The sequence below is a fragment of the Scomber japonicus genome, chromosome 11 (genome assembly GCF_027409825.1).
Source record: "Scomber japonicus isolate fScoJap1 chromosome 11, fScoJap1.pri, whole genome shotgun sequence".
Lineage (NCBI taxonomy): Eukaryota > Metazoa > Chordata > Actinopteri > Scombriformes > Scombridae > Scomber > Scomber japonicus.
Window position 1 is genome coordinate 19,838,398 of NC_070588.1, and position 23,208 is coordinate 19,861,605.

Genomic DNA, 23,208 nt, shown 5'->3' on the forward strand with positions numbered 1-23,208 from the left:
TGCCTTCAGACCCGGGCTTTTATCGGACACTGCAATAAGTAGATATACATTACACACACACACACACACAGAAAACAGAAAACTGAAGCACTTTTTCCTTATCAGGTATCATGAATCATTACAAGCTTTCTCCACTGGGTGGCACACTAAGACCACAAATGAATCTGGATGACTGCAGAGCACCAATGAGCCAGCTGCACACACACATACAGTCGTTGCCATGGTAGTTAACGACTGGACAGCATGACCAACAGAGCATGCACAGACAGCATGGAGATTTAGGATTGAAGGGGAGAGGAACAAGGTGCACATGTGGGTCCGCAGATCAAAAAGTATAAAACATAGCCAGACCAATTTACACACATCTATAGATGAGACTTGTGGCTACATTTTGACGTTTGAATGGAGTCTATAGCTGAAAGTATGCAGGAATAATGTATATATTTTGAAAAGCCTGAAAAATCGTCTAAAATCATACATTTAAAAGGCAAATTGTGCACTTCCTGTTGGATTTAGGTCAGGGGTATCAGCGCGTGATTTGTAGGTCTTGATAAGACAAAAAAATGGCCCTCCAGGCAAGGGCAGGACTCCTCTGGAGTCCTCACCCTCTTGCCTTTCGACTCGGTCCCTAAATATGAGACTAGATAACAGCTCTGTGAAGCACTGTATCTTAAATGTTGTCCTCCCCTTGTCTTAAAAGTTGAATTACACCTAAATAATAACATTTTTGGACTGTATTTGTTGGTTTTGGATGAGATGAGTATGTGTGGGATTCTGCTTGACCAGGGTATCCATACTTTCCATTTCCATATGACACCATATCACTCTCCCTTAGTTGGGTCTAAATACAGCTTGGAGATATTAACAGTCACACCCTCATAAATACTGTTTCATCTATGTTGAAGTATATTGTACAGTATTTTGAAATTATCTGCCACTCATTTTCTCGATTTAATAAATAACTGCGTAGTTAAATAAACTAGAGCGTGAGGAGAAAGCGTCAGTTTATCTGACCAACAGTCCCAAACCCGAAAACAATCAGCTTACCATCATGTAAAGAAATTGGCTAATTTAAGATTTTATTTAAAACATTTTCTGATAATCAGCCACTATATTAACTAGGCTGTACACCGATCTGATCGGCTATATCGGATCAGCCGATATTTAGCATTTTATGCAATTTGTGAGATCGGCTGACGAAGAAGAGGTGATCGGATAGGTTTATTTAAACTCACTGATCGGTGATCGGCCCCAGAAATCCTGATCGTGTAAAGCCTAATATTAACCAACCGATTGTTACATCTCAAATGAACTAACTCGTTAAAAAGTAGTGTTTTCTAATTCAAGTTACCACAAAATCGTATATAAAAAAGGAGATGCTCAATGAATGCAAATGGACCAGGTTTGTTATTCAGAGGTGTGTGTTTCATAGTGTCAGTCTTGTTGTGATTGTGGTGCATTCACACAACACCATGTCACCTTCTAGGAATCTTATCTACTGTAGGCGTGGTTTCTCTTCCTCTCTTCCTATGTCGCTTACCGTTGCCCTGACCCCCACCATGATGATCTCAAGCAGCTGTAGGTGTATATGATCCCTAGGAGATTACTCTTACCCCTCCTACACAGGCAGACGGAAACACACGTACGTACGCAACATACATTCACACACCCACATTAGAGCTCTCTCTTAGGTTTTTGTTTTTTGGGGTGAGGCAGCTGGCCAAGAACAATGAGCGGCTTGTTTAGCATTTCAAAGCTGTAGCTCTCTCTCTCTCTCTCTCTCTCTCTCTCTCTCTCTCTCTCTCTCTCTCTCTCTCTCTCTCTCTCTCTCTCTCTCTCTCTCTCTCTCTCTCTCTCTCTCTCTCTCTCTCTCTCTCCTCTCCCCTTTCTTCCCCTTTCCTTTCTGTCCCTCTCTCACATTTTGCAAGTGAAGATAGGAGCAAAATTACCCAATTATACTCTTTGATTCTGAATTAAACAAAAAGGTGCCGCTTGAGCTCTGCAGGCAGCTGATATCTAAAATCTATTCACCCCCATCGTGTCTGGGCAAAAGTCAGTGTGGCAAATTCACTTTTTCAAATTCTACCAGCAGCTTATATTTTCTGCCAGCCACCATTTTGTAATCGCACTTTTGTGTATAATTGACTTTTGTGTAACAATTGGCTTGCTTTAAAAAAAACCCACAACAGAACAACTAATATACATTTTTCCTATTAAAAAGTTTTAATTCAATATTTATTCACTTATGGTTATCTATTTTTTTATTTGCTCTCTCACATACACACAATGCAGATCATGTCCTTGGGGCATGTAGTGACTTCATGGTCCTTGATAGTCGCCAATTAAAAAAATGTTGATGCCGTCACATTGCTGTTAAAGTAGTCCATCAGAGGCGCTCTCGGCTTTCTTCTTCTTCTTCTGATGGAAATTTGTGGCAGACTAGATGCAGTAAAGTCGTTTTGCTGCCCTTCACAGGTCATTTATAGAATAACTCCATTGAGTGCCACTGACCATTGTGGCTGGTAGATGGAGAAAATTCACCAGCCTCTTCACAAATTCACTCTCTGATACCTTCACGTCTCAATCTTAAAGTCAGCTTGGCCAAATGTCTGTGTCAGAGGTTACATTCCTGTGACTGGATGTTCCAGTAATGTAGTGAATTATCTTATCAGCCTTGCAACATTGTTCAGAGACTTTTCATGTACCTGCACACATTCACACAATGCATGCATGTTTGCTCGTGGTACACCCCGTTTTGGTGGTGAGGAATTTAGCAAATGACTCTATACCTTCCTCACAAATATCACTCTACTACTGAAACCTGTTTTACATTCTGCAATCCTTGTATTTATAATAATAGCAATAGTCAGTGGCCAAACTATTAATAAATGCACTATTCTGTATGTCTCACATGAATTTGTTTGCCAACTTTCTGGGCAGAAAGAACACTTTGGTAGATTCACACTCACTTGCAGTGATATCACACCAATGTTGTAAAAATAATCTCTCATCTTGCCATAAATACATGGAGAATGTCATTACTACAACCTGTCACTATCTTAGATACATGAACACAGCAACATTTTACCACTTTATTACCTAGAAAACCAGAGTAATCACTTGACTTGAGCATTTTATTTCTTTATTTCTACTGTTGTTTCTGATTTCAAGTACATATACATTAGTTTCAAATGGAAAAAATGTTCCCATTGCATGGATGGTTGGTCCTATATTTACAAATTAAATTAGTTCCCGTCCTGAGTATTTTGCCTGGAGTTCCTGTTTCCCTCATTGTTAACAGGGCCTATCGGATTAGCGTCCCAAGACAATAAGTTAACATTGTTTCTTTGCACACAGTCAAACCAATAATGTTGAATTATTTTGACATACTTATTGACGAGTGACCATATTATGGAGTCGAGAAGTTTGAGACCACATTGAAAACCTTAAAATTCTTCTCCTTATGAACCTCAAAATGATCTGAAAGATTGAGGATTTAGAAACATTTAAAAGTTAGCATGTAAAATGAAGACAAATATTTAAGATTCTGCACAATTTCTCGGTCAGCAACCAAATATAAGCACATTTGTGGCATTTACCAACTTGATTCTTCTTGACTTTGTTGTATGCCTCCCATCACTTATTGTAAATATGGCTGTGCTTCAAGTTTCCCACAGATCATTGCTTGCTAAGTCGCATTGTGATAGTGGGAAACGTGGCATTAGAACCGAGTAAAAGTATAGGAAGTTAAATCGTTATTCTAAGCAAATAGTAGCTTTCTCAGTGTAAGATCTATGCTTGAATAAGGTTTTTATTAAGGGAAGTGCGTGGAGTTCCAAAACGCTTTGCACAAACTGGATCAATTGCATCTGAACAATCAGGCAGACCAAAAGTGACCAGACCATCAGTTGATCAATACATCAAGCTTAGTTCCCTGACAGATGGAAAGGAAACTTCGTCACAGATACAGAATTTGCTAAATAAAGAACGCAATACTCTAATCAGCAAAAGTACTTTCAAAAGAAGGCTGTCTTGTTGTGGTCTCAGAGGGTGAATAGCAGTTTCTAAACCACTTCTCAGGAGGGGAATCAAGGCCAAATGCTTGAAGTGGGCTAAGAAATGCCAGCATTGAAAAACAGTCCTATTTACTGATGAATCCAAGTCTGAGATTTATGGCAGTAACAGAAGGATGTATGTAAGGAGATGAACAGGGCAGAGGACGATACAGCAGTGTATTGAACCCACAGTGAAAAGTGGTTGGATTATTCAAGTATTGGGGTCTTTTTCCGACTCTGGAGATGGACACCTGCTCCAAATTGACTACATCCTGAACAAGAAGAGGTACCACTCCACTCTTCAGAGACATGCTGTGCTCTCAGGAGTATGACCATAAACACACCTTTGCTAGAACTACTTGAAGACTGAAGAAGACCTGGGAGTCCTGACTGTCATTGACTTCCCACTACAGTCGCCTGACCTCAAGCCCATTGAACAAGATTTGTGGGGCACTTGAAGCCTGAGAAAGCCAATCATTATGTGGCATTACAAGAAGCTCTTTGTAACATAGTCAAATCATGCTGGGGTGACATGGGTCATTAGGTTTTGCACAAACTTGTGGAGTCCATACCAGCTCAAGTGCATGCTGTCATTGTATAGGGCTTTTTCTTTTCCTTTTTTAACAGTGTGGGCTTTCAAGTTGACAGCATGATTTATTGATTTTATGTTCAGATGTTGTTATTCTTTTCTTCAAACCTACTGTCAAAATCCCCCAACCAATAGAATGCCCAGCCCGGTGTTGACCAATGAAATGATCCCTTCCTCCTTGTGGGCAAATTCACTTTACTTCTTAGAGCTTCCGATACAGGTGGATACTTTATCTAGAACACCAGTTTCCCATTGGTGTGCTATAGGAGAATCATCATGACTCTGCTGTAGTTTACTGGATCACTTGCCAACATGGACTGCCAAAGTCCAGGGCCTCAAGTTTATTATCTTTATGGTGCTATTATGTCTTTAAAATTAAATTGATAGTCATATTTTTGGCATGAGAATACATCCATGCCAGTTTGATCAGCTGTCTTCATTACGTGTCATTGTTTAAGAGTGGGAAAAGTACCAGCTAATATATTAAGACAGTAGAAGCAAAAGCAACTTCAATGAGCTATATTTTAAAAATGCAATTGGGTTTCCCATATTGTAAATAATGGTGAACACATTTCCACTTGCAGGTATTATATCTGTATATCTACAATTAAATAATTTTTTCATCAAATTATGAGTATCTAAATGTGTTTTTCAATTTCCAGTAATTGCGCTCTAGCATTAACTGAGATTGGAATAAATAAAATAAATTTCTGAACACTAGAAGAGAGAAGAAAAGTCTCCAAAACACAGCTGCGTCAATTTAGTTGTTACAGCATCAGTGTTAACATGATGTACAACACCTCCAAGCCAAGCATATTGTCATGGATGTATTCTTGTACCGCAATAATGACTTTATCAATTTAATTCAAGGGTGGTAATAGCACCATTTAAACTAATAAACGTACTTGACTTTGGTGATCTGCTAGACTCTCACTCCATAGTCATGAAGGTGATATACACCCCTTTTCCACCAATCTGGAGCTGGAGCTGGTTCGGAGCCAGAGCCTGACTAAGCACCGGTTCTTTGCTTTTCCACCACCAAAGCTCCAGCCCCGAGCCTCAGAACGGGAGCCAGAGCAAGCACTAACTCTTTGCTGGTCTAAAGCAAGAACCGATGTCAGCGGACTGGGGGCGGGGCTAAAGCAACAGCTTCGTAAGAGGTGCTTGGATTAGCACCAACTGAGCACTAGCTCCGAACCAGCACTGGCTCCAGCTCGGTGAAAAAAGGGGTAACAGTAAATGAGCCTACAAAGAGGCAGGGATCATTTCCTTGGTCAACAGTATACCTGGAATTTTACTGGTTGGGGGATTTTCACAGTTGTTGCAGGAAAAATCCGAGTGCAGACGTTTGCCAAGTGCACAGAAGTAGCGAGGAGAATAGCTGAAGCTGGAGCAGGAAATTTGTGCAAGCAACAGCATATCTGAATAGAAGCATACAGTTTTAGAAGACACAGAGCAAATCAAAGTACAAGCAGGGGCTGTTGAAGTGCGATGTGAGTGTTTGAGGGAACGAATTACCAAATCTGAACATGAAATCAATAAATCACGCTGTCAAATAGAAAGACTGCACTCTTGAATAAAGATAGGAAAAAAGCTCCATATAAAAAGGGGGACAAACCAAATTCAAGTACATTTTTCAAAGATTCAACTTTTCAAATGCAACATAGAAGTATCTTGACTAGTGGTCTCAAACTTCTTGACCCCATTATACAAACTGCTGTGTCACTTGGTCAAATATTGTATTAGTGAAGGAGTGAACGAGAAGAATTTCACAAAGAGAGTGCCTTATCTGGTATTTGTGGAGTCCGTCATAGATTTTTAGGGCAGGAAGTGCACCCACTGTTTGCATACTCACTGTTATATCTTCCATACACACTGTTTACAGGCAGGATATTGACCCTCAGTACTGTATTGTGTGGCAGTAAATACCTTGGTGAGATTCCCCCTTTCTCATATGGAGCATTTTAGTGTCTTTCAGCTCATCGTTTTGATTTTCTGGCCTGCAGCAAATTGTTTAGGTTCACTCACAAGTGCCAAACAAGCTTATTTCCAGCCATAGCATGCAACTGTTTTCTGCAAAAAAACCAGATGTGATAAACCTCACTGAATACCATGTAACGAGTTGGACTAGCTTACATAGTAGAGCATCAGGCTGCTGAAGACGTGGACAATTTAGGAGTTGGTGGAGATCAAAAGAGAGATATAAGGATGCTCCACTCTAATGACAAATTCCAATAGTTTGAAACATCTGCCATAGCAACTCTAAAAAATCTAATATGACCATGTTGTTGTCTTTATTTGTTCATATTTAGACAAACACATTAATTTGAGGAAAATTGGTTACGTGTTTAGGTATCAGTACCAAATCTGGCAGCTTTGAACACGGGTCCTGTTGGACAGTAGAGATTGTTCTTTCTGTACACACGTTAGTCATTTTCAGTTGTGGCCTGAACTACTCTGGTGACCTGAATTGACTATTGACGCCTGCGGGCCTCCAGGTCCAGCAGCAGTCCCTCCTGTGTCACTTTGTTACTGATTAATACAGCAAACATACATGAATTCACACGCTGCCATTTGCTGCACTAGTTACACTGTTATGCCCTGTAGTGATTTAACAGAGTAGCCATCAAGATGCTGAGGGACATTTTGAACTTCTCGTCATTTAGAGAGGGATGATGTGTTTTTATGGAACAACCCTCATATCACATGCCAATATGCAGATTATCCTTCACTTGTCATTGTCTGTGATTGCAACAATTTTCCGCTGGAATTAAAAAAAAAAAATCCAATGGAAATAATCTTTTTGATGATTGACGGTTGATGAAAATAGTTTTTAGGCAAAAGGTTATGTGTCACGCATCAGTCACTCACTTGCAATTCCAAAAGTTCAGTTGCATTCTGATTACTCCGGCATTCCTTATTTCCACCACTGTGAGATCTAGCTCTCTCTCTGTGTGTGTGTGTGTGTGTGTGTGTGTGTGTGTATGTGTGTGTGTGTGTGTGTGTGTGTGTGTGTGTGTTGGTTCACAGACAATTCTCACGGTTTGAGGAAGTGTGGAGGCGTCATACAAATGGCCCTGCTGGAATATGTAGGCAGACTCGTATTGCGCTCGCTCTCTCTCCTCTCTCTCTCATACACACACACACACACACACACATGCTTTGAAAGTCTATTTCTGTTGCTACAGAATCCATCTGCAGCTTCTCTTTATAGACGTAAAGCAACAGTTTAGAGTTTTATCAGACCCCTGCTCTTCCATATTCCCGATTCCTTTGATTGTGAGCTCATCTTCAGTAACTGCACCGCTCACTGGACACACAGCTGCAGAAAGAACAATTCGAAAATATACATGAGCAGGAACACACACACACACACACACACAGACACACAGACACACACACACACACACACACACACACACACACACACACACACATATACAATTATTAATTCATGTCTGGGTTGGACCCTGGAGAGGTTGTGATGGTTCTTCTCCTCGTGTGTGAACGTGTGTGTGAACGTGTGTGTGGCACTATTTGCGTCAGAATCAATAACCCTGCTGGGAAATAAGGCCAGTCAGCCAATGAGTATAAAAATGGATAAAACTAGTAAAGCTCTTTAACCTGTTCAATCAAACATGTTGACTTTTTGGGTTTAAAATGATTCAATCCATGCAGGATTAATGAAGCTAATCACACACACCAAGTCACAGGATGGCAGTTTTCCAGAAGTCACCATGAACTGGTCACTTCCTCCTCATGTGGAGAGGACGCGGTGGCCTGCTGGTGTCCTCTGTGTGGAGGTGGCCTGCTACCACAACGTGCTGCATGGAGTTTAATATTAAATAACACCATAATCAGGAACAGCCACGGTTATTAAGCAGCACTAATCCACCCATCAGTGGTATTTTGTGCCCACTGTGACCTGAAAATGTGTTTTGTCACTTTCTTCTAGCTTTTTACTAACTTTTTTTCAGCAACTTATCTGATATTAGTCAAGTTTCACAAAGATCTTTTGAGTGAGTCTTTTGGCTCATATGTTGAACCTTTTCTGCTGTGGTTTGCAGATATGCTAATAGTGCTTCCTGGAAGGAAGAAGATTTAAAGGCAGGTGCTGTGGTAGTATTAGTCACGTAGATAGTGTGTGGTTATGAGTTAATTTGAGTGTCGGTCAGATATCACAGCTTTGAAGGAGGGAGCCAGCGCATATTTGTGGCACACGACACACATTTTTTCCTCGTTGTTCTTTAACTGCCAGCTAATGTGAACTTTGGCTCTTTACAAAGAGGATAGCAGGTGAGTGTGGGAGGAAAAGAAGTGATCTCAGGGGAGCTCAGCCAGCTCCTGACTGACTGCACAGGAAGACATTAAGGGGAGGGGGCATGTGAAAGCAGATTCGGATCTATAGTGCATTAGCATTATAAAGATACACAGTATTATTAGTTTATGACGTTTCACTGATTATAATCTCAGATATTGCATTTGTCATTATGGTTGACAAGTTTGTCCAATTAATCCCAGAGAGAGCAGTATGTATCCATTTTTTTCACCTTTTATTTAAGATGAGAGCAATCACATTCATACCTGGAAACTACCCTGTACAACCACAGTCTGATCTGCTCCACTGGAGCAGTTAGGGTTAAGGGTCTTGCTCATCGGCACCTCAGTGGTGGTAATGAGGGGGGGGGGGCAAATGCTGCTTCTTCACTTTCCCTCACTTAGATTATTCCTACCAGCAATCCTCTGGTCACAAGCTCACTTCTCTCACTTCTCTCACTCTATAGCTTCAAACAGGCAATTAAAAAAATGAAAGAACTAAATGTGTATTTATCAATAGCTGTTAACATGAGTCACTTTATAAAGGAAGACTATTTGCCTGGACTTGCAGCAAATGCTTTTAGTCCTTCATATGGATTAAGCTCCAAAAGACACTGGATCCTGCTGTTACCATAATCCAACTTACATTAGACCCTCTATGCCTGGTTAATGCCCACCTCTTTCAAACTCCAAGCTTCCAGTTCTTAGCGCAGACTTTCTGCTATAAATTTGACTTGATGATGTAATCAGGGTTATTTTCTCAGACTTAAGAAAGCTTCCTGTAGAACAGCAGAAGACATTATACAACTGTTTTCACAGGCTGGGCAGTCATCCCCATAACAAGTTGACTGGATGGCACTGTTTAGACATAAAGACGGAGGCCATGTTTGCTCTCCTTCCCTCTCTTAAGATATTTATTAGCAGGGATTCAAACGTGGAACTACTACTCACCACTGAACTCTACTCTTTAATGTGTACAGTGTTACATTTTGGCATTACCACTACTTTTCTGAGCCATGTGCATCTCTCTCGGTCTGTTTCTCTCTCGCTCTCTTCAGGGGATAAAGATGGCAGCAAGGTAACAACAGTCGTGGCTACTCCAGGCCAAGGCCCCGACCGGCCACAGGAGGTGAGCTACACGGACACTAAGGTCATCGGCAACGGCTCGTTCGGCGTCGTCTACCAGGCCAAACTCTGTGACTCCGGAGAGTTGGTGGCCATCAAGAAGGTCCTGCAAGACAAGAGATTTAAGGTACGCACAAGGCATCTTTCAGCTAACTGTCTCAACAAAACTATGACCAACGGACAGAGAGAAAACGGAAGAGTAAATGACAATGATTCACACTTTCACTCTGTCATCTTTTTTTCTAACAATGTAACCAAAGTAGAGATTTGTTGCCTTAATGAATGTGATGGATTAACTGTGAAAGACAAACATGAATGGAGCGATCTTTCACACATACAGTGAGATCAGACAAGCTGCCAAAAACCAGGCAGAACACAAAAGGGAAAAAGTCATGTTTTGCAACTGACACATCCCTGCTTCAATGCATGTGTGTGTGTGTGTGTGTGTGTGTGTAGGTGTGTGTTTTCCTGCTTCAAGTGTTTGTGCTAGTGTTGGGTGGGAGGGTCTCCTTTCACACAAACCAACTTGGAACCCGTTAATACGCAGTCATCTGTCACGTTTAGTTCACTTGCCACCATGGAAATGTCATATTTCCTTCCAAGCAAAGCTCTGCTGGAATCCTCCTCCTGTGCTTTGAATAGATTTGACTGATGGCTTGTTGTTTCTCGGCTGTGGTGACATTGTCTGTCACTCCCTTTGCTTGGTTTGGGGGGGTGTGGGGGGTTGGGGGAGGGGTGTCCCTGCTGCTAGCTCACAGCTCGCAGATAAAAGACCTGAGACTGCCAAGCTTGCAGGACAGCTGCTTATATTCTCATTAAGTTAAGGGCTGAGGGTTAGGAGTGGACAATATAACCATCATGGGGACGAGTCAAAATTATTATTACTGTGTGGGAGATACATTTTTAAATATAAGTATTAAATATGTTGTAGCCATTATAGGCTGTTCTTGGGCATATACTACAAGAGAGTTCTTAATGGATTCAGTTAATATCTCACTTTCTGTGCAATTAAAAAAAACTTTCATGGAGACTGATAGAATAAAGTTGATAATTATCAAATGTGCTTTTACTAAGCAGTGCTCAGCAGTGTGTCACAGTGCTTTCAAGCATTCAACCGCTATTGAAAATAAATGCAAGCACAGATTTTTTTTTGTGTGTGTGTGAATGTTACGCCTGCAGTCAAATGAAGCCACTCTATACATTCACACGATTTAGCTCCCAGCCTGTATCCCACATGCCCGTGCCTGCACAGCATAAAGTGCTCTGTTCGGATGATGCAACACAATGTGCGACTATAATGTGTTCCACATGTGAGCTGAAAAACCTGCACATGGTGACTCTATATTGTAAACTTGATTGTAATTACATTTAAACCTATTGCAGTTATAATTGGAGGAGAACAGAAATGAGAACACATATTTTACTTACTGTCTTTATTTCTCTATGTGATAATTTAATTTCAGTGAATGTGTCCCTCAAGAGGCAATTTTAAGCAAAATGACATGATTCAAATGTATTCATTTACATGCATTAAAAATACTAAATGTGTTGAAGATTTAAAAAAAAAAGAAAGGAAAAAGGCTTCATGGCACCACCTACCCAACCACCACCACCACACCACCCCCCATCCATGCACAACAACAATAAATAACTATGCTATAAATAAAGGACTCAATAAAAACATGAACTGAGAAGCTGAGGGAACACCATCATAACTCACAAACACCAGAGGTAGAATAAGAATGTAAGAATTCAGGAAAAAATAGATTATGCATATTTACATGGATTAAATGCATTTCTAATGTATACACACAATGAATATGCTATTATGAAGCTGTGCAAGACATCTCTGTGTTCTGAGAGTCATTTCTTTATTAGTGCTGTTTGATATGTATTTTTCTGTGGAGTGTGGTGTATTTGTATTAAGCCCCATACATGTCGTCATAAAAATAAACATGAAAGGAATAAATAAATCAATACATCAGTTATCTGCTGTGTGCTAGAGCTGAAACTCACAATTATTTTCATTACTGATTAAGCTGGTGCTTATTTTCTCAATTAATCGTTTAAGTTGTTTGGTCCATGTGAAAAAATGTCCATCACTGTTTCCCACAGCTGTAGGTGCAATCTCAAATGTCTTATTTTGTCCCAACCAACAGTCCAAAACCCCCAAAATAATCAGTGGAGGTTAAAATTATGGAGGACTAAAAAAAAAAACAGAAAAAAAAAGACATTTGAGAAGCTGGAACTACAGAATTTAGATATTTCTGTCTTAAAAAAAGGACTCAAAATGATTCATTGATTGTCAAAATTGTTGGCAATTAATTTAATAGTTGTCAACTAATCACTGCAGCTTTGTTAAATCTATTAATGGATTATGTTGGTTTAAATGCATTAGACAGAGATATTCCCTGGATTCACAGGGATAGTCTCTGTCTCATTATCTACTACTATTATCTACTTTGTTTCTCTCGGGGCGATCAGTGTGTGTGGAAGAGTGATGGCAGGACAAGCATAGGTATTCCCTGTCGTCTCCCACAAGTATGAGAAAAAAAAGTCAAAAAATGTAGTCAGATGTGTTCGTCTGCAGCGGTTTCCCCTCAGGACTGTTGTGCTGAGCCAACCGGTTCAGCCAAATACTTGAGCAGGCGGTGCCCTGAGTTTAACCTGTTGCGGGTTCAACACTATTTTTCAGCAGGTGCTAGTCCTCAATCCTAGAAAGATGAGGCAAATGTCACTTAATGTTTTGTTGTCCATGCTGCTGACAGCTGTATTGTCTTTCCATACATCCTTCCCGTATCTCAGGAACGCCTTAAAGGAATTCCTTCAAATTTGGCACAAATGTCCACTCGGACTCAAGGATGAACTGATCATATTTTGGTGGTCGAAAAAAGTGTTTGTGATTTATTGGCCAAACATGTGAACACACACAAGGAAAATACACTCCATACCTTCACTGCAAATATTATGAGTCTGAACGGACGTGGATGTAAACTGGTTGGTGGAGACATACGACTGTGAGGCCCGACCATCTGTCACAATGTACACACACACACACACACACACACACACACACATGCACGCACAGTATTTGTGACTACGGGATCTGGCTATGATGTAGTCGTATCCTGCTCTCAGTGGTTAGCCTGTCTGTGGTTAGCGACACACTCGCAGGTTGCATCTGTAAACAGCTCAGAGGTCAGCTTACACATTGTTTTCTTCTTTTGATGTTTAGCTTCCTCTTTACAGCAGACCCTCCATCTCAGCAGCCCCTCCATTTCTTACCTATTTTTGGTCTTGTACTTGCTAGGCCCGTACTTCCCCGTGAACAGCTTGTCCTGAAAAATGAGGCGAATGAGCGCTAAGTCTCCTCACATGACTGCCGAGCACGCGCCAAAACGCATACTCAGATGCCGGCCTGCATGCCTGCCTGCTCTTTTCTTCTATTTTATTACTTCTCCTCCCCCACCAAAGCTCTTTTTCTATGCCTCTGAGTGAACAGAAACATGCTACTCCAACATGTGGGTATGCTTTTTTTCCCCCCCTCTCACTGTCTCTCTCACACACACACACACACACACGTGTCCAACAGGGTAATCATGTGAGTAGGCTTCGTGTTACGGTGTAGCTGATAAATGTGTGAGACAATCCTGGTGGGCTTACAGGCTGCTCCCAGTGCATTATGGGATAGGTCCTACTCCACTCCCATCTGAGGGATCACATATCAGCCGATTGGAAAATGGATGCTCACATTAGAACCAACACACTTGTGCAGAGCGAGAGCCTGTCTGGTGATAGCAGACAATATGTTGAGAGGATACGTCTTTTTATTTGTCATCCTACAAATCCAATAAAAAGACCAACAAAGAAGTCATCCCTCCCACTAACCAGTATTGTCCGTGTTAGCTGAAGCCCCGATGAGCTTCTTCCTCTGTGCTGCTTTTAAAAACACATCATTGAGCTGGATGACATGTTCCTCCATTATCATGATTGATGTACAAGGTCAATCTGGTTTAGTATTTTCTACACAGACTGTCCTGCTGTGCAAATACTTATTAGCAAACCAAATGTGTATCAATCCGCAGGTGAAAGTAATTCCCAACAAATGCAACAATTGACTCTTATTTGAGTAACATTTACTAAAAACTAGTGCCCAGCTGTTTTTAAAGATGACTTAACCTTTTACAAAAATGGAACTAGAGTTGAAACAATTCTTATTTTTACAAGACAGTCAACTGAATATTTAGGGTTGCTCGGATGATGCAAGACATTTTAAAAATTCCCGTTTGATTCTGGGATATTATAACAGGCCGTTAATGATGAATCAAGACAATAATCAGATTAATCAGTAATAAAAATGCTGGTTAGTTGCTTCCCTGCTAACCACAGACAGGGTCGAGATGTCAGAAAGGAATGAGAGTCTGTGATTTTGTGAGATTTATTTAGAAGAAGAAAAATAAAGAAAAACTATTCTTAGGCTTTAAATGTAATCCTTTGTGTACATTTAATATCATCTATCTGCTGCTAAGACAGAGACGCTCAATGCATTTGTGTGTGTTTATCTGTGTGGGTGATGTGCAACTGCTCTTCACTCTTAATCTTTTTTTTTTTTTGGAAACTGGATTTTGTTTTTTGTCCGATGATATACAACATCATGAAGTGCTCAGGTGTTACAATTGAGCCTTTCTTCCTCTCTTTTCGCTTTCTCTCTATCTCCATCTGTCGCTCTCTCCCCCTCTCTCTCTCTCTCTCTCTCTCTCTCTCTCTGTCTCTCTGTCTCCGTCTCTGCTGGCTGGGCTGCTGACACACTGGAGGATGACAGGTCAGCAGGAATGACTGCAGTATAACTGGAGCTGGGCAGGGCCGTACTGAACAGCCCCGTCTGCTCCTCTTTCATATGGTACCATCTCTCTCACACACATAACAAAACACGCACGGACACACTCAGACACACCCTAAAACACTCCCACTAAGCCACCACAAGAAGACGAGGGCGTTGCCTAGTAGTGCACCATGGTTTCTGACCTGCACACTATGATGTCACTTTATGATGTGAGGGGGTTATGTATGTGTGTGTGTGTGTGTGTGTCTCTGTCTCTGTGGTGGTAGTGCAAAGGGTGAAAAAGCAGCAGCAGGACTGTGGGAACCATTTGCGTCTGCCTGTAAGTGAATTAGGCTGGGAGGATTGTCTGTAACAGGCTATTGAGCTGCACGATGCTCTGCAGAGTTTAGTGGACAGACGGATCTCTCTGCTGCGTTTAAAAATGAATGAAAAGGGATTTAAATCCTCCAGAAAGAGAGGAGCAGAGAAGTGTGGAGGGACAGCAGCATATCTCCCTCTGCCAGCCAGATATTGGTCCTGACCCACATAATGAAGGGAACTCCATTTATCAGGGTTTTTTTTTTTTTTTGTCAAGCACATTCAGACGGTCAGCAGATCAACTCACTAGGCAGCTAATACAGCTAAAATAATTAGTAGCTTAATTGATAAATGCATGGGGAGAGACTTAATCAGGAGTATCAAGTAAAAGAAAGCTTTGAAGGTATTTGAAGACCTCAACATGGACTCTGGGTAATTGTGATGTGCATTGGGTCATTATTTTGTGATATTTTATGGACTACATAATCAATCACAGTCATTCTGAAGGACTGGCTTATTGGTCAGCTTGACTAAAACTATACCAAAACTGCTGAAATGTAGTGATTTTCCACATTGACTTGATTTTATTTGTTCAGATACTGGAAGGATTATAAAGGCTTCAAATCTTCATTATAGCACAAGCAGAAACAATCACAAAGATAAAAGCACATTCGTTCATCAGGGTTACATTTTTTTTTTTTCTCGTCACGTGTCCCTGAAGTCAGCGGGTTAGTTGGTCATTCAGCGGGCTCCTCATCGGCTTATCAATCAGTCGCGTTGTTCTCAAGAGATTTACAACAAGGACCTGCGTTTACTCAAGATTTACTCAAGATGCAGGTCAGACGGTGCAACAAGGTATATTGTTCGCTTTGTGGTCACACCCTGCGAGAGCCTCATGACCCTTTTTTTTCCTTTACCCAGCAGCACACAAGTATTAGTCATGTTAGCCTGTGAGTTCACTCAGAAATCCGGTCAGTCATTTTGCCAGTTGGAATATACAGTCAAGCCCGAAATTATTCATACCCCTGGCAAATTTTGACTTAAAGTTACTTTTATTCAACCAGCAAGTTGTTTTTTGACCGGAAGTGACACAGGCGTCTCCAAGAAGATAAAAAGACGATGTACAAAAGGCATCATTGTGGTAAAAAAAATATTTCAGTCAGCTTTTATTTACATTTGAACAAAAAGTGGCATGTCCAAAAGGGGTATGAATAATTTCGGGCTTGACTGTAGGCCTATATAGGACTGAACCAAAGTGTCGCTACAAGCTGATTTCAATCTGCTGCTGCTTGTGTTCATCATTTCTAAAACCTGACGAGCTGTAAATGTATTTTCATAAAAGCAGTCTTCATGTTGCTGAACGACTCAGTATGGACGCTCTATGATAGTATTAAATTCATACAATATAACACAAAAATCACACAATTCTACTTTTCAAGCTGCACTTGACTCTGACATCAAAAGTCTGATTGTTAACAAAACAAACAAGAAAAATAAGGTTTTGTTATCCATTTATTATTTATGATTATTTATTATTTTGTGAATTTTTTATTAATTTCTCCACAATATGTAGTGATGACCTGTATTTATACTGCCAATACTGATGCTAATTGCTTTGCTATTTGCTGTATTAGTTGTCTTATTTATTGATTTTATACTTATTGTGCTATATTCACTGTGTCATACACCTAATCACATAAAAATAGGTTGTCATTGCTGTATGACAGAAATGTATCAAATGAAAGCAATAAATAAATAAAGTCTTTTTAAAAAGTCTGATTGTTATGTAATTACTCTACTAATGAGCCACGTTCTGATTTCTACTCTTGCCTCATTGACTTGGATATTTCTCCATTTACCATCTTCACCTTCTCTCCATTGTTATCCAACCAATAGTCTGTCAAGTCAGTGCAATAAAGATAGAGAGAAGGGGAGAGTGAGGGAGAAATGGAAATGTGAACTATAATGGAGCTGTTGAAGCTTTATGTAATGCTTGAGTTCCTGCCAAACCCTTGAGACCGTCATAGTCCATATGCACAACCATTTTCTGCATGGATGCACTGTATATGTGTATAGATGGAATAACCAACCAGGTTTCAGTACTAACATTGGTCTAGTGGGCTGCGGGAAGGCCTGTGGCTCATCATACACACACACACACACACACACACTTTCTAACTTTTTGCTTTACAGGAGCAGTTTTTTCTAGTCATTGGCACCTTTTAATGGCAACAGCAAACATAATAGTGTAATCATGTTTTGGTGTTGTTTCTATGACTTTTTTTTTCTAGCATTTTTTTTTGCTTTTAACACTTCCAATTATCTCCGATCCTGATTCTGGGCACATTGAGCTTGTGACGGTGATGTGGCGTCAACAAGATGATTGTTTGGCAAGAAGAAGAGTGGCATGTGATGTGTAACGCTTTCTACTTCCAGTCAGACAGAAACTGTTGGTCACCTGAAGGTCCACATACCAACAAACGTTTTGTGTTATTATAGCCTGGTAGTTTTTGTGAAACTTAAATGTTTTTCATGTTTTTGTGTTTTATTCAGAATCGCGAGCTGCAGATCATGAGGAAGTTGGACCACTGCAACATAGTCCGCCTGCGCTACTTCTTCTACTCCAGTGGAGACAAGGTCAGTGGGTTGAATGTGCTTCTTCTTAAGCATCATCTATAGCTCTACATAGGCTGCATGAGTGTGTGTAATTCCTTGTAGAGGGACAGTTTTACCATGTTTCAAGTTCTGAGGCCATTTAGTCAACAAAGTATCTTACTTTTGAAAACTCCACTTACAAGTCCACAGGAGGCAGAGGAAACACTGTTAAAATGAATTGAAGTTAGAAAGCCTGACCCATTACTGATTATTTTACATCTTCAGGGTCATTTTCACATACATTCATCTAAATTTTTGACCATTAATATCTACATGAATTTCTTTTTGGGTAGGCAGTTGAGCGCATATTTATTTTATTATAGCAACAGAAAAGAGATGATGGGAGTTGTTGGTGCGTTTAATGGCAACGGGAGAAATGGCAACAGGAAACATAACCACACAATTACGTATTGTGTGGTTATGTTTTCGTGAATGTCCACTTTTCTTTTTCTCTCTAGCATTCTTTCGCTGTTACCACTTCCAATTATCTCAAATGTGGATTCCAAGCACATTGAGCTTGTGACAGTGACGTGGTGTCAACAAGCTCAGACATAAAAACAGCATTAACATCTCAGAAAATCAGAAAATCAGGAAAAAAAGCCTCTAAATTGTCCACTTAAAAATAAAAAGGTGGATTCAGTTACAAATATAGAGTGGGGGGTTCTCTCCTTTTAACATATTGTAAAATCAAAAAAAGAAGAATCCAGTCTTTGGTATATTCCTGTTCTCCTCATGCTGCCTCAGAGCACTTTACTATTACTTCTTTCTAGTATCAGTTTGTCATCTTTCAGAGCTTCCCTGGACTTGGCTTCAGTCAGTGTAGTGAAAGAGTTTTGCTTTCTCACATGACTCACCGTGATTATTAATGGTCAGACTATCTAACAAAGCAATGAATACTAGTTACTGTTCTGCCTCCTTTTAGTTGGTCTTCTCCCCCCATATTGGACTGCCAGTGTCTGTCAGCTGCACCATCTCCTGTCATATGTCAGCCTTCTGGCCCGTTTGACTGTAATAAATACATTTAGTACGGCACATTGCATCGTGACAGGGAAGTCCCCCCTCTGCGGCGCGGCCTCGCTGTCCATCTCTGTCGACCATCAGCGTTTCCCCCCGGAGACTACGAGTCTGGACTATGTCATTCAGTTAGCTGACAAAACCGGCAGAGATCCATGTGTCAAATATAGACACACGTGGACCTGGCACACGCGACTGTATCCGTGACACTGCAGTTAGGAATGCTTCTCCTGCTGCATGAAGCCAAGGGAAACTGCTGGGGAGGGGGAAGGGGGGGTTATAGAAGAAGAAGAAGGGGCTAAGTGGGAGGTGGGTATAGACCAGAGGGTGTCTGTTAATTATAGACTACTTCAGCCCTCTCCCCCACCATGCTGGAAGCTCCACCCGGTTTCCCACCCCTCGTCTCATGCCATGTGCTCACCGGCCTCTGGGAATCACAGCCAGTTCTCCGTATACTGACACACTGACAACGCTGACATGTCACAGTAATGACACCTTACACCTTTTGACCCTTTTGACCGCAATAGCAAGATATAATCTAACTAATTCACACCTTTTTTTTTTTTGCTTTTTTTTTTTTTTTTTTTACACTTTTAAACCTCCCTCACCCACATACTTCTCATTTTTGCTGTGTCCCCTTTCATGTATCTTATTTTCTCTCTCTCTCCTTCAGTCTAATTATGGAGACTGGCACCGTGTTGCTGGTATGGGGATTTACCACCCGTAGCGCGAGGGCTAGTGAAGTAGGTAAAAGGTGATGTCACTGGAACACGATGGTCAAAATTGATGAGTAGATGACAGATGTGTATTAAAGGAGAGGGGGCGAGAGGCAGGCGGAAGAAGTTGAGATGAGGTCGGGTGTGTTTAGGTGTTGTCCTGATGTTAGGGGGGTTCATGCTGGGAGAGCAGCTGTGAGCCAGGCTAGGACTGTAGCCGTCAGCATGTGCACAGGTAGTCTTGTGTAACTGCTGGCATGTGGCGTGCTCAATACACACTGTGTGCTTTTGCTTTTTGCCCTTTAACCGTTAGTATAATGCTGTTCAAACAGAAGGCCACAGGTCCAAACAGCAGGTCTGACTCCTACCTCTGCAAAATATGTAGGCGAGAAGAAATTGCAGGTTAGACGTCACAGCCTCCCTCCAAATTTCATCAGTGGACAACCCATGCAGTCGCTTTCAATAACTCAGCTGGTTTCTCTGATATCAAATAAACATGACGACAGAAAGGTTTTGAAGCTACAGGCCTCAAATGTTTTATTTAGATCTGTGAGGAAGGATTTAGTTTAGTTGAGAAATGTATAAACTAGTGGCAACATGGCTGAGTGATTGACCCTCTGCGTGCCACCACGTTAGCATCAGGTCTAGTAGAGCTGTAACAATTAGTCGATTGTTTGATAAGCTGGTCAACAGAAAATGAATCAGCTGATATTTTTGAAAGTCAGTTAATCGTTTCAGTCATTTTAAAACAAGAATGGGAAAGGGTCTGTGCTTTCAGCTTCTCCAGTGTGACCATTTCCTGTTTTTATACTGTTAGTCAAACAAAGTGAGCACATGGAAGATAGAGAGATTGTGAACATGATTTTTAAACAATTTCTTAACTGTTTTTCATACTAAACAATTTATTGATTAATCAAGAAAAAAAATCAGCAGATGAATTGATAATGAAAATAGTTGTTGGTTGCAGCCCTTGAAAATCAGTTCATCGTTTTGAGTCATTTTGAAAGAAAGAAATGTTAAAATTCTCTGACCCTAACCCTGCCAGCTTCTTAAATGTGACTGTTTTCAAGTTTCTGAACATCTGGGTTATGGACTGTTAGTCAGGACAAAAGAAGACATTTTAGGTTACATCTTGAACTTTGGGAAACAGTGATCAACACTATTTTATACACCAAATGACTAATCAGTTCATCAAGAAAGTAGTTGATAGATGAATGAATAATGAGAAACACAGAACCCAACTGCTGCTCCACCACAGAAATAACACCACCTTAACACAGGTTGTCTGTGATCTGATTAAATACCACTTTGTTGTGGAATAAACAAACTTGAGAGTGCAATATAAAAATAATAAAATAATAAAGCCCCTAAGACTAGATCTTGAGCACAGGATAAGATCATATTGTTAATGTTGCAGAGAGTTTCTGTTTTCTAAACTAAATATATTTGGATTGTGGATTGTTGGTCAGATAAAATGAAAGGTTTGAAGACACTCTGGCTGCTGTGTTCATACATATTCATATAAATGCTGACTTATGTAATGTGATGTAAGCAGACTTGCATGCTGTATATTACATGCGTTTAGACAATGTAACACAGTGACTGTAGGGGAGAGATAGCTGAGGCAGTTGTTCAGGTGCATTCGGTTTTTCTCAGAAAATTAGAGGCTGAATTATTTAGCTGGGAGTGAACACGGAGCCAATCAGATCCCCCGCCTGGCTAACCATCTTGGAACAAGCCAAGGAAGTGGCTTTGTAGTGAGGCAGGAAGTGAGTCATGGCTGTTGCTAGGCTAAATATAGCAGGCTCTCTTGTCGTCACAAATGTTATCAATGGGAGTTGTAGAAAGATGGGGGTGCGCACGCAGACACACACACATACGCACACACACACACACACACACACACATACACACACACATGCGCACACACCCACCACACATACACACACACACATACACACACACACACACATGCGCACACACCCACCACACATACACACACACACATACACACACACACACACGCACACACACACACACACATGCGCGCGCACACACACACACACACACACACACACACACACACACATACACATACACAGAGCCAGAAGGATAGAGAGAGACACAGGCAGAGGGCTGTGACAGATGAGTGTTCTAGTGAAGCTACCTGTGGCTGAGAGCTGTTCAGGAAATGATGCTCATCGTCACTGTCTGCACCCGTCTGTCTATCGGTACTCCCGGCCCTCTTTTACTCCCTGTCGCAGTATATACGTCTGTTTGTCTGAGTGTGAGACGGAGAGAGCTGTCAGAACAAAGCAGTGCATTGAGCTGACAGAAGTGTACCACACAGTCTGTCTGGGAGCTCCTCGAGGGCCCGGCTCAGTCATTGTGCATTGCAGATCTGCAGATAAACGGCTCTGCTGCTATCCAAGCTCACTGCTGCGACCACTCCTGGAGCCGTATTCACAAAACATCCTGAGGCTGAAAATAGCTAAGTTAGGAGAAACAGAAAATCAATGATAATGAACACTGTAATGCATATTTTGATGGCAGGTGAGTACAAAATAAAACAGTAACAGCTGAGATGATTGTTTAAATAATTCCACACTCTATTTGGACACTGTAAAAAGGCAGTTTGGAGCGCTGATGACCTTCCACTCCTGTTGAAGTGCACATTAAATAATCATCAACTGCAATAAATAAATAAATAAATAAATGAATGAAGTTATTTCATGGTCATCACTGGGTTACCTGATAAAATAGGCACTAAATGTAGAGTTATCCCATCCAAGGATATGAGATACAATCTACTTAACAAGAAATAATGAATAATGAACCCTAACCCTAAACCTGCTTATATGCTGTTTTAAAGGTGTGTTATTTGTGCTACATTTACAGCCCTGATGGGTTTGAAACAGCCAAATAAATTCAATCTGCCGCTGATAGCTGTGTTGCATCGCCCCCCAACCCTAAAGCACTTCAGTGTGTCATCTGTAAGCTCTGCTGCTCCGCCTCACAACCATCAAGAACAAACAGACTCACTGTGAAAGCATTTCTAAGTCTATGAGAGAGCTCTTCAATGAATCTTTGAGGTGACTTATATGTAAAAAAAAACATTTAACAATTAGCTTATGGGTGGGAAGGAGGGAGCGGGGGAGGGAGAGGGAGAGGGAGAAACACCCAATGAGTCAGTGCTGGCTAACTCCAGTCAGAATCAAAGGAAAAAGGAAGTCCTAGAATAATTGGGTGGAGAAGCCTCAGATATGGCATCCCTTCAGGGCCAGTGTTGCCGGGCCTCATCCAACCAGGAAACGAGGAAGTGATTTCACTGTCTGCGGCCACTGTTGGAGAACAGGACGTCATGACGCATGCTTGTGTGTTTCCTGTCCTCTGGGAGAAAAAAAACCTACACAATGGATCCCCAGTTAGACTGTGAAAAAAAAGCCCATCATTTAGATCAGTTGGCAAATGGCTCAATTCATCAGGGAAAATACACAGCAGAAAGTACGGAAACAGAGAAGGAACAGGAAGAGAAGCTAATGTGCAGCTGACACGTGCATAGATGGTTGCATTTGTAGATAATGAGTTCAAGATTTT

At 41.0% G+C, this 23,208-nt stretch overlaps 1 protein-coding gene across 2 annotated transcripts in view; it reads left to right on the forward strand.

Annotated features, from left to right (window-relative positions):
• The window catches only part of gsk3ba (glycogen synthase kinase 3 beta, genome duplicate a), a 34,234-nt gene that overhangs the window by 4,264 nt on the left and 6,762 nt on the right, over positions 1–23,208 (forward strand). For both annotated transcript variants that reach the window (XM_053329048.1, XM_053329049.1), the window contains exons 2-3: positions 10,020–10,213; positions 17,780–17,863. In XM_053329048.1, the coding sequence (XP_053185023.1) occupies positions 10,020–10,213; positions 17,780–17,863 (278 nt within the window). The remainder of the gene's footprint in view (positions 1–10,019; positions 10,214–17,779; positions 17,864–23,208) is intronic.